General features: G+C 56.9%; 1 protein-coding gene across 4 annotated transcripts; it reads left to right on the top strand.

The window, feature by feature from the left end:
• Positions 1 to 715: 715 nt before the first annotated feature.
• On the top strand, positions 716 to 11204 carry NAT16 (N-acetyltransferase 16 (putative)). Of its 4 annotated transcripts, none has more exons than XM_077996521.1 (5): positions 1174 to 2149; positions 5547 to 5639; positions 6861 to 7266; positions 8222 to 8446; positions 9088 to 11204. In XM_077996521.1, exons 3-5 carry the CDS (start codon positions 6865 to 6867, stop codon positions 9658 to 9660), a joined length of 1200 nt encoding a protein of 399 aa, XP_077852647.1. In that variant the 5' UTR covers positions 1174 to 2149; positions 5547 to 5639; positions 6861 to 6864; the 3' UTR covers positions 9661 to 11204. The 4 variants fall into 4 exon arrangements, with proteins under 4 accessions (XP_077852646.1, XP_077852647.1, XP_077852648.1 ...); XM_077996522.1 differs by having other exon boundaries at positions 1175 to 1220; XM_077996520.1 differs by lacking the exon at positions 5547 to 5639 and having other exon boundaries at positions 716 to 1220.
• The last annotated feature ends 102 nt before the right edge of the window (positions 11205 to 11306 follow it).

Raw genomic sequence — 11306 nt, 5'->3', positions numbered from 1 at the left:
AGGCCAGGCTAATTTTTGTATTTTTAGTAGATACGGGGTTCCACCATGTTGGCCAGGCTGATCTCCAACTCCTGACCTCAAGTGATTCGCCCGCCTCGGCCTCCCAAAGTGCTGGGATCACAGGCGTGAGCCACCGCACCCAGCCTTAAGTTCACTTTATAGGTGGGATGGAGAACCTTGTAGGAGTTAAGAGCCTGGGCCACCAGCTTATTAGAGCCAGGGGCAGCGCTGCACCCACCCGGGTCCCAACTCCACACTTTCCTCTTCCTCCCCAGCTACCAGGATCAGCATGGAGTGCAGAGCCTCCTGCGTGCAGAGGTCTGTGTGAATGTGCCACAGTGTGCGCTGCCTACCTGGAGGTCTTTCTGCCTGCTGCCCCGCGGGGTACTTTGTGGACTGAGGGGCCTTGTGCACCTGGGGGACCAGGGTGCTCGGGCGCCCACACCGTGGTGAGAAGATGGAGAGGTCTTGGCCTCCCTTAGCCTCTCAACTTCTGTCTCTTGATGTCTCTTCGCCTTCCCGGTGTTCTAAGGTTTCTGATTCCCTCGATCAGTTTCCGGGGACGAAGGCTCGGAGTCCCCCTTCCCAGCCGCTCTTACAATGGAGGCAGGAGATTTCATCGAGGGGTGGCTCTTGGAGGAGGGGGACTTCGGGGCAATGGGGGACCCCCCAGACAGAGAACAGAGGTGCTGGGCGTGGGGTGGGGAGATAACTAAGCCAGCAACTCCAGCATTACCACCACCAAAACCCGAGACATCCCGATCCCCAGTCCCACTCCCCAGCCGGGATACGGGGCGGAGTCTCGGCAGTAGGGCTTGAGGCCACCCAGCTGCCCAGGGCGCACCCCGACCCCCGGCCCGCCAGCAGGGCACGAGTCCGCTCCGGATCCGTCCCGGGTTTCTCCCGTGTCGCCGGGGTCTCCGCCCCTCTAAGCTGCCGCCGAAGCGTCGCCGCGGGAGCCACGCGTGCCACCCGAACCCCTGAACCGCTGGGCGCCCCGGCCCGCGTCGCCAACGGTGCTGCGGCGCAGCCCCGGAGCTGACCTTCGACGTTCGAGTCGGGCTCCGACAGCGCGGCGGAGTCCCCGAGCATCATCCTCCTTTGACTCTTGGGGGCTCCAAAGGGACCTCTCGCTTGGCACCGGGGGTGTCTGCGCCCGCCGCCCGCCCCGATTGGCTTTGCGGCATCTCGGCCCTGGCTCCAGCTCCGGCTCCGGCGAGGTAGGGGGGCGGCCGGGCCTGGGGACTTGGGAGGGGGCTAGCGTGCTCCTTCACCGCAGAATGGGGCAGCAGAAGGCCACCGCCCCCCAGGGGTACCAAGGGGCTGCGCCCCCTTCTGCCCACCCCTCCCAGTCCGGTGACCCAGAAAACTGAGTCAGAGGCTGCGCTTCAGGTGTCCAGAAGGGCTCCCCCGCCCCCCTCTGTTGCCATGTCGCTCCCACCTGTCCCCAGGGTCCGGTGCCCAGGGGAACCCTCGCCAAACAGACCGCTCCCTTCGCAGTCTTCCTCTCGCCCAAGCCCAAGCCCCCACTCCGGGATAGAGGCAGGGGGATGACCCTCACTCGGGAAGACCCTCCAGGACAGCCCCCCTCCTCCACGACTATGGCCCTCTGGGGTCCCCACCCCTATTCGCTGGGCCAACTTCCTCAGCCCCTGCCTCTGCCCACTCCCTAGGCCTTCCCTTCCGCCCCCACTTCATCGCCTCTCTCTTGTCTCTGTTTCCAAGGTTGTTCTCTTCCAGCCTTTTTTCTGACTTTCTTTTCCCCTTGACCCCTTCCGCCCCCGGATCCCCGCCCTCCACACCCCGGGGCGAAGGGGGTGTGTCACGCTCCTTTCTATTTACAGTGTCCCAGGGGAGGGGGTGCGTGCTAGGATTTTTTTTTTTTTAATCTGCTGGGCCCGGAGTCACGAGGTGTCATGTCTGTGATTCAGTGTGGAAGCCTCCCGGCCTGTCCCCTGCGGCCGCATCTCCTGTCTGCTTTTGTTTGCTCTCTGCCTCCATTCCCGTTCTTTTCGCTCTCATCTTTGGGCGCTTTGTGCAGCCGCCTTCTTTGTCTCCGCCTCCCCGGCGACTGGGCTCTCCCTTCCCTCCCTCTGCTCCCTCCCCCAGTGTCAAGAAGCCATCAGCCTCAAGGGCATCGATATTTCAGGTGTGTGGGGGTGCGGTGGGAGTGGGGTGCGGGTGGGTGGGCTCCCGGCATTCCCAGCTCTGACTCCGATCATGCCCAGCTATGACTCGGATCACCCCCTCCCCAAAGCAATCATTCATATTTATGAGATTTAAAGAATGTCCCCAAGGATGTGGGGATAGGGATGAAGAAAGAAATGCTGTCCCTCTTTTTTTTTTTTTGACGGCATCTCACTCTTGTTGCTCAGGCTGGAGTGCAATGGCACAATCTCGGGTCGCCACAATCTCTGCCTCCCGGGTTCAAGCGATTCTCCTGCCTCAGCCTCCTGAGTAGCTGGGATTACAGGAATGCGCCAGCCGCCAGGCTAATTTTTTTTTTTTTTTTTTAGTAGAGACAGGATTTCTCCATGTTGGTCAGGCTGGTCTCCAGCTCCTGACCTCAGATGATCCGCCTCCCTCAGCCTCCCAAAGTGCGGGGATTAAAGGCATGAGCCACCTTGCCGGGCCAAGAAATGCTGTTCCTCTTTTAGGAGGGTGTTTGGTCCAGGAGATACCTGGACTACGTCCCCGACAGTGCCCTGGACTCACCAGCTGCCTCCACCTCTGCCTAGACATCTGATGAGAGTTAAGAGTTCCATGGAACCAGGCTAGAGGGTGCTGGACTGGAGGGTAGGAAGCGGTCAGCGTGTGAAGCAAGGGTTACAGGCCAGCCCACAGGTTTGGCTTGGTCTGGAATCCCTGACCTGTTTTATTACTCACCTCCTCCAAGGTTTAAGGACCTGGGAAGCTTTGTTCATGTCCCCAAAAAGGGAATGGGGTAGAGGTGGTGCCTAGGTTGAAAGATGGGGGATGCGTTGGAAAGTTCTTCCTTCCCTGTGACTCTGGGAACTCCCCATGTCCACCCCTACCCTTACCTCCTGCCACAAACAACCTTATCTGAGATGTAGAAATACCATTTGGAAAAGGTCTCCCCACTGTAAGCAAGGGAAGGAGACTGGAGCCGAATGTCTTGAATGAGTCAGGTGGGTTCCAGTCTACCCGTTGCTCACACCTCATCACCTTTGGGGGCAGCGAGGGTATTGCTGGAGGCACCACTGAACCACCAGCTTGCATTTTCCTGGGAGCCATGAAGAGCTGCTTCATGTTGCCTGGAGCTGCAGATGGAGTCAGAAGCTAACTTGCTCTTCTTTGGGTCGCATTGTCCCCAGAGTGTGGTGCAAGAGGTCTGGGGCTTGGGTTGGTCCCAGGCGTGGAGGCTTGTGTGTTGGCATAGGGATTGCTGACCTTGTGGGTCAGACAGTGAGGGAGTTCCCAGCAACTCCATCTCTGGTTCTTCATCATCTTATCCCACCTGGGCCCTTCAACTCCTATTCAAGGACCCAGTAGTTCCCCTCCTTGCTCTTCAGGCTGAGTTCAGAGATCCAGATACACTACAAAGAGATCTTGGCCGGGCATGGTGGCTCGCACCTAATATCCCAGCACTTTGGGAAGTGGAGGTGGGAGGATCGCTTGAGCCCAGGAGTTCAAGACCAGCCTGGGCAACATAGTGGGACCCCATCTCTAAAAAAATTAAACATTTAAAAAAGTAACCAAGTGTAGTGGCACACGCCTGTAGTCTCAGCTACTCGGGAGGCTAAGGTGGGAGGATCGCTTGAGCCCAGGAGGTTGAGGCTGCAGTGAGCTATGATGATGCCATTGCATTCCAGCCTGGGCGACAGAGCAAGACCCTGACTCAAAGAATAAAATAAAATAAACAAAAAAGCAACAACAATAATAATAAGAGGTCTTCTCCCCTGGCCTGGAAGCCAAGGAAACTTAACTTTTAGCCTGGCTCTACCCAGACTGAGTCACCTCAGGCAAGGCTAATCTCCTTGATTGTGAAATCAAGGGTAATCTCCTTGATTGTGAAAACAATGGGTTGAAACTGATGGTCTCTAATGACCCCAGCAGGGGATCTAAATCCTCTGAGCTTGGCTTCCTCCTCTCCTCTGATAATTCTGGCTCCATATCCTGGTAACTTCCAGGTATTGGAATCAGATGAGAAAGAATCAGAAAACAAAGAGGGAGATGGAACTCTTGTCTTGAAGCTTGGTTTGTATAGCGAGCATACCGTGTTTAGGCAAGCTCTGTTTATGACTTGGAAGTGCAAACCACTCCTTGGTCCCACTGCTGGTCAACCTTCCCCAAACCTAGGAACCTAGGTCAGGCTTTTGTAAAAAAAAAAAAAAACAAAAAAAAAACCAAAAAAAAAAACAAAATAAAACTCCAGTTAAGTCAATATCACCCCCACAGAGTAGCTGGTCTTTGTGCCCTTGGGATGTTGGTTAATGAGGCTTAATGTAGGTTATCTGAGGTGAGCATTATCATTGGCTGAAAGAGAGAGGGGGGATTTGATTGGTCGATTTGGCTGATCTGGAAGAGACAGGCCCAGAAATAGAAGTCGCTGGGACTTGGTTAGGGGGCTTTCTCTTTCGTTTTGATGGAACTCGGACAGAACCCTTTTCAAATGGTTCCTAGTCCTGGAGTGGACAGAGCCCAAGTCTCCCTATGGGGAAGAGGGGCAGAAGGAAGGAAAGGAGGGTGGGGGTGGGGGTTGATTGGCTTAGAAGGAATGGCTCGACATTTTCTTTTTCTTTTTCTTTCTTTTTTTTTTTTTTGACAGAGTCTCTGTTGCCCAGGCTGGAGTGCAGTGGCTCAACCTTGGCTCAGGCTCACTACAACCTCCACCTCCTGGCTTCAAGTGACTCTTGTTCCTCAGCCTCCCTAGTAGCTGGGCTTACAGGCATCCACCACTATGCTCGGCTAATTTTTGTATTTTTGGTAGAGATGGTGTTTCATCATGCTGGCCAGGCTGGTCTCGAACTTCTGACCTCAGGTGATCTACCCACCTTGGCTGAGCCACCGTGCTAGGCTGCCTTGACATTTTCTAGTGGAGCTGTCTATCTTGCTTATATTTGAATGTGTATGTCAAGAGGTGGAGGTGGGGGGATGGGGAACTGGGGCAGCAATATGGAGGATATTTGGGGTCTACACTCTCCTCCCTTTGCCCTGGCTGGGATTGTAACTGGCAGTGGCAGGAAATGGGGGTGGGGGTGAATCCTCCACTGTTCTCTGGGAACTTTCTTGTGTACAGAGGGGAGTTTCTTTCTCATGTTGTCCTTGCAGAGGTCTTAGAGAGGTTATGGGGTCCTTGAAGGAGTGTGCCTCTTTTTTTTTCCTTCTTTTTCTTTTCTTTTTTTTTTTTTTTGAGACAGGGTTTCTCTCTGTCACACAGGCGGGAGTGCAGTGGTATGATCATGGCTCACTGCAACCTTTGCCTCCTTGGCTGAAATGATCCTCCCACTTCAGCCTCCAGAGCAGCTGGGACTACAGGCCCACCGCACCACCATGCCCGGCTAATTTTTTTGTATTTTTTGTAGAGACAGAGTCTCACTATATTGCCCAGGCTGTTCTTAAACTCCGTGACTCAACCAATCCACCTGCCTTGGCCTCCCAAAGTGCTGGGAGTACAGGTATGAGTCTTCGTGCCCGGCCTTCTTGTTTTGTGTTTTGTGTTTTTTTTTTTAACTACCCCCAAATGCCTTTTTTCTTTTGCCTGGGTCCCTGGTTGCCGGCTGGGCCTGGAGGAGATCTGGGGCTGGTCTATGGGGAGCTCACAGGGTTCTAAGTTTCTGACTGTTAGGGAGCATCCCGTAAGAGTGGAGTGGGTAGGCCGGGCGTGGTGGCTCAAGCCTGTAATCCCAGCACTTTGGGAGGCCGAGACGGGCGGATCACGAGGTCAGGAGTTCGAGACCATCCTGACTAACACGGTGAAACCCCGTCTCTACTAAAAAATACAAAAAACTAGCCGGGCGAGGTGGCGGGCGCCTGTAGTCCCGGCTACTCGGGAGGCTGAGGCAGGAGAATGGCGTAAAAACCCGGGAGGCAGAGCTTGCAGTGAGCTGAGATCCGGCCACTGCACTCCAGCCTGGGCGACACAGCGAGACTCCGTCTCAAAAAAAAAAAAAAAAAAAAAAAAAAAGTGGAGTGGGTAGAGCTGAGATTTCTGGAAACTGGTGGGAAGAGGGAGGGAGCTGGGAGCCCTCCATTCCCAGGGTCTGTGTGGACAGCAGAAAAGAAAGGGTGTTTGTGGGCCAGGTACAGTGGCTCACACCTGTAATCCCAGCACTGTGGGAGGACAAGGTGGGAGGATCTTGAGCCCAGGAGTTTGAGACCAGCCTGGGCAACATAGCGAGATCCCTATCTGTATTTAAAAATAATAAGAAGAAGTGAAGAAAGGGGCCGGTGTGGTGGTTCATGCCTGTAATCCCAGCACTTTGGGAAGCTGAGGTGGGAAGATCACCTGAAATCAGGGGTTCAAGACCAGCCTGGCCAACATGGTGAAACTCCATCTCTACTAAAAATACAAAAATTAGCCAGGCATGGCGGCACCGTGCCTGTAGTCCCAGCAACTCAAGAGGCGAAGGCAGGAGAATAGTTTGAAACTGGCAGGCAGAGATTGCAGTGAGCCGAGATCGCGACACTGCACTCCAGCCTGGGAGACAGAACGAGACTCCATCTCAAAAAATAAATAAATAAATAAATAAATAAATAAAAATAAAAGAAAGAAAGAAAAGAAAAGAAAAAGAAAGGGTATTTGTGTAGGAAGGGGCATTAGGACCGTTTGTGTGCAGGGGCCCAGATGTGGAAACGAAGGGCTCTGATCCACCTGCTGCATTCTCTTTTTTCTGCAGGGTCATGAAGCTGGAAGCCAGCTGTGGCACAGCCACCTCAGAGGTCACTAAGCCAGAAAAGGAGGCTGCCCGAGATGCAGAGCCAAGCTCTGAAACCCGGCCACAGGAGGTGGAGGCCGAGCCCAGGTCCGGATGGGGGCCTGAGGCTGAGGCTGAGCCCCGGGGGGCCGAGTCAGGGCCTGAGGCCAAGGCCGAGTTGTCGGGGGCCGAGCCTGGGTCCAGATCGGGGCCTGAGGCTGAGGCCGAGCCATTGGACTTCGTGGTAGCCACGGAACGGGAGTTTGAGGAAGTGCTGGCCATCTCGGGGGGCATCTACGGCGGCCTGGACTACCTTCCCAGCCGCTACCACAGCTGGCTCCGGGACCCCGACCGCACGGTGGTGCTGGCCAAGCGCAACGGAGGCGTGGTGAGCCCGGGGGCAGGGCCCAGGTGACATGGGGTGAAGCCACCTGCGGGTGCGTGGACCTTAGGAAGAGGAGGATGAGAGCTTCTCCCCAGCCTTCGTCCGGATGCTGAGGAAGCGCAGGGCTTGCAGCGCGGATCCAGGGGCTATGTCAGTGAGGGTGGGGTGGAGGACTCCTAAAGCAGAGGAACCAGAGGGACAGGTGAGCACTTGGAAGTTTGAGGATCCACTGGAGGATTTTTCTGGGGGTAAAAGCAAAAGAGGTGGGGAGCAGGAGAGACAGGGTAGGCTAAGAGTGGGAGCAGGATGAGCTTAGAGTTGGGCTGGGGGAGGAGCTAAGAGGAGGTGGAGCGTGGTAAACTCCCCCGGAAGGAGCCAGAGAAGGGGCGTGGCTAGCGGTCCAGGACATGACACACTCGGAGCTGGAGCATCTCACAAGGTAGAAGGGGCCGGGAGCGTCGGCTCACGCCTGTAACCCCAGCTCTTTGGGAGGCCGAGGCTGGAGGATCACTTGAGGCTAAGAGTTCCAGACCAGCCTGGGCAACATGGGAGACCTCCGCTCTAAAAAATAAAAATAAAGAAAAAGCCGGGAGTAGGGGTGCGTGTCTGTGGTCCCAGCTACTAGAAAGGCTTGGGGGTGGGGGGCATCGCTTGAGCCCAGGAGTTTGAGGCTGTAGTGACCTGTGATCGCACCACTGCGCTCCAGCCTGGGTGAGGAGACCCTGTCCTAAATTAAAAAAAAAAAAAAAAAAAAAAAAATGGACGAGGCCCTGGCGATTGACTGTTCTGCCGGCTCTGTAATCTGAGGCCCAAGGGCCGTGCCAACTCAGGCCTGGCCTGGTGCCCAAGTGGTGACGACGGAGTGCTCAGCGTGTGGGAAGTGGAGAGCCCAGTGAGCCGACAGCCCTGGCAGGGGCGGAGGCGGGGAGGGCCCCCGGCTAACGGCCTCGGTCCGCAGATCGCGCTGGAGTCGGTGAACGTGATCGACGCCGGGGAGACGGCGCTGGTGGAGGGCCTGCGCGTGGCGCCCTGGGAGCGCGGGAAGGGCGTGGCCGGGCTGCTGCAGCGCTTCTGCTCGCAGCTGGTCAAGCGACAGCACCCGGGGGTCAAGGTGGCACGGCTCACCCGGGACGACCAGCTGGGCCCCCGGGAGCTGAAGAAATACCGCCTAATCACCAAGCAGGTGAGAAGGACGGGGAACTCCGATGGCTGGGCCTCTCTGCTGGGGCACACGAGGAGACCCTCCCCACCCCCAGCAGAACACGGGCTTGCCTTCTCTGTGGGCTCTACCGAGTGGCGCGGCCCCTGAGCCTTGCCCTGGGACTCCCAGTCCTCACCAGACCTTTTGACCCAGGGGAAGCCAAACTCCCGACTCCCAGCTTGAAACCCTAGTCCTCGCTTCCCAACTTCGGGCACCCTGCCTCCCCTAGGATCCTGCCTCTGTTCAGGGACCCAAGCATCCTCCTCTGAGCCTTTGTCCTCCCTCTGCGCCTCTCCAATCCTACTGACTGATCGGCCTCCCTGGCTTTCAAGTCCCTGGAGACTCGGGGACCCGCACCCTCGGTTCCCTGGCTACTCCATACTGATCCCACCTCTTCTTGGGGATCCACGTATTGGGAGCCTGTGACCCTGGTCCCTGTCTGGTACCCTTGAAACCCAGGCTTTCCCATACCCTACTCGGCCCGGAGCCCTCACAGTCGCTCCTCCGGAGGGACGCAGGTGGGAGCCTGTGGCCGTGAACTTGGGAGTGAAGATGCCTGCCGAGAGGCACTGGGCTCGCTAGCCCTCCCGCGCCGGCCCCGCGCTCACTCGTGCCCCCCGCAGGGCATCCTTTTGGTCCGATTCAACGCGTCCGCGCTGCTGGCCGGGCTGGGCGCGCGGCTGGCTGCTCTGCGGACCTCCGGCACCTTCTCACCGCTGCCCACCGAGGCCGTGTCCGAGGCAGGCGGCGACGTGGCACGCCTCCTGCTGTCGCCCTCCGTGCAGCGTGAAGTGCTTCCGGGCGGGACCATCATCCAGGACTGGCAGCCCTACCGGCCTAGCGAGAGCAACCTGCGCCTGCTGGCGGCCAAGGGCCTGGAGTGGCGCGTGGACAGCCGCGCGCGCCCGCGCGTGCTCACACTGTGCACGCGCCCCTTCCCCATCCCGCACGGAGGGGACGGCACTTGGCGCTATCTCAACATCGACGCCTTCGGCAGCGACGGCGCGCAGGTGCAGAGCCAGCTGCTGTGGCACCTGCAGCGCCAGGCCCCGCGCCTCGCCGGCCTCAACGTCATGTGCCAGCTCTTCCTGGAGCCCCAGCTGTGGTCGCAGCTGGCTGACTTCTGCCAGGCCGGGCTGGGGCTGGAGCTGGTGAAGGGTTATACTGAACAGTACCTGCTGGAGGCCGACATCTGAGGCCTCTCCTCTGGCGGGGAATGGGAAAAAGAAGTACTTTGGACTCGCCCCCTTCCACAGTTTCCCCCACCAGCCTCTCTCCTGCCATTTCCGACGCTGCATCCCCTGGGAAGTCCCCTCTGAGTCCTGCCCTCCTGCCGTTACCGGCGCAGGTCCCCCTACTCTGTCCCTTTTCCCCTCACTATCTTGCCTCTAGCTCCCCCAAACACCATTGCCCATTCCCTGACCTGAACTTGCCAACTATTGGGTGTGGGGTGGAGGTGGGGGCCTTGAGTTGCTATTATCCACCCTTTTCCCAAAGAACTGGTCCCTGCACAGGCTTCAGAGTCCTTCCTTCCTTCTCCATTACCTCAGCCTGGGCGTGAACTCCCCCTTTCCTGGCTTCTCCCTTCTGCCCCCTCCTGGGTGGAAGCGCTCAGGATTGTGTGGGATGCCAATTCACATTTCTTTTCTTCCTCCTGCCCTTTCTAAAGCCCTAAAAACTGGCCCTGCACTGCCCTCTCCACCTCAAGCCCCTCCCCCCGCTCAAGTGCCAGAGATCAGTGCCCTCTCCCCAATTCTCTCTAGCCTCCCATCCTCATCCTCTCTGGATCTCTACGATGCTTAACATCACAGTGCCCATTTTTCTGTCCCTGTTTCTCTTCCTATCACCAGCCTAGTGTGCAATCGAGAGAGAGAGAGAGAGAGAGAGAGAGAGAGAGAGAGAGAGAGATCCTGTAAAATGAAATGTATTTAGATTGCTCCCCCATTTGAGTCCTTGTTCATCTTGTGATGCACTTTCTGAGCCTGCCTCTCTCACTGGGGTTCCCTCCAGCTTTGCACAACGTTGCTATTTCGCAGGCTCCCCCATGCCCCAGCTCACCCGGGCGCGGGGGTGGTGTGGTTCTGGCTGGAGAGTTTGGTACAGTGGAGGGCAGGTCCCTCAGCCTGGCATAGGGGCTGTCTCCTGGTTCCAACCAGGCCGCCTTCTAGTGCAACTGGAATCCCCACCTCCTGGTATTTCTGGACACCACTCCCTTCCTCTGGATCATTTATGCTTTTAGAACTTTGAGAGTCTTCTATTTAATTGCAAGTAGTAACAGCTGCATCTGCACAGCGCTGTCTCCAATACTGGTTCCCCACATCAAAGGCAGAGGGAGAAAACAGAAGGCTGGGAAAGATCAAAGTGACTTCTAAGTCATTCATAGTAGCTAGGAGCCTCCCAGTGAAAAGAACCCAGGTGTCCCAAGCCTAGAGCATGACCTAGAACTTCACTCTGTGTCATGATGTTAGCTTGAGCAATGCATAGGTGCTAGGAGAATGTTGGCAGTGAGTTCGGGGTTCGCTGGGGATGGGATCCAAGATGTGGGCAGAGGTGGACACCAGCAGGTGGAAGAATGTAGACAAGGTGGGGGAGGAGGGGCAACCGCCGCTTCACCACTTGCCCCAGCTCTGGTTTTGCTACTGTGCTGCTCTGCTTGGCTGCCTCCTGTGCCTGGCCACGCTGCCACCCTCCTTGTCAAGGTGACCATGACTGTATGACAATAAAATGGACCTTTTGGTCACCCTCTGTGTCTGTTTCACGTCCCAGTGAAGAGGAATGAGACACATTATCTTCCCTTTTCCCCAGCAGCCTGTATCAGAGAGGATCTCTAAGCCCTGTGGCA

This window comes from Macaca mulatta, chromosome 3 (genome assembly GCF_049350105.2).
Source record: "Macaca mulatta isolate MMU2019108-1 chromosome 3, T2T-MMU8v2.0, whole genome shotgun sequence".
NCBI classification, from domain to species: domain Eukaryota; kingdom Metazoa; phylum Chordata; class Mammalia; order Primates; family Cercopithecidae; genus Macaca; species Macaca mulatta.
Note: the sequence above shows the minus strand (reverse complement) of the source record. Positions and strands in the feature narration are given on the sequence as shown.

Coding starts and splice junctions, on each gene's coding strand:
- NAT16 (XM_028845617.2), top strand. CDS start 1,917: ATGTCTGTGATTCAGTGTGGAAGCCTCCCGGCCTGTCCCCTGCGGCCG. Junction 7,267..8,221: donor CCAAGCGCAACGGAGGCGTG/GTGAGCCCGGGG, acceptor CTCGGTCCGCAG/ATCGCGCTGGAGTCGGTGAA. Junction 8,447..9,087: donor ACCGCCTAATCACCAAGCAG/GTGAGAAGGACG, acceptor TGCCCCCCGCAG/GGCATCCTTTTGGTCCGATT.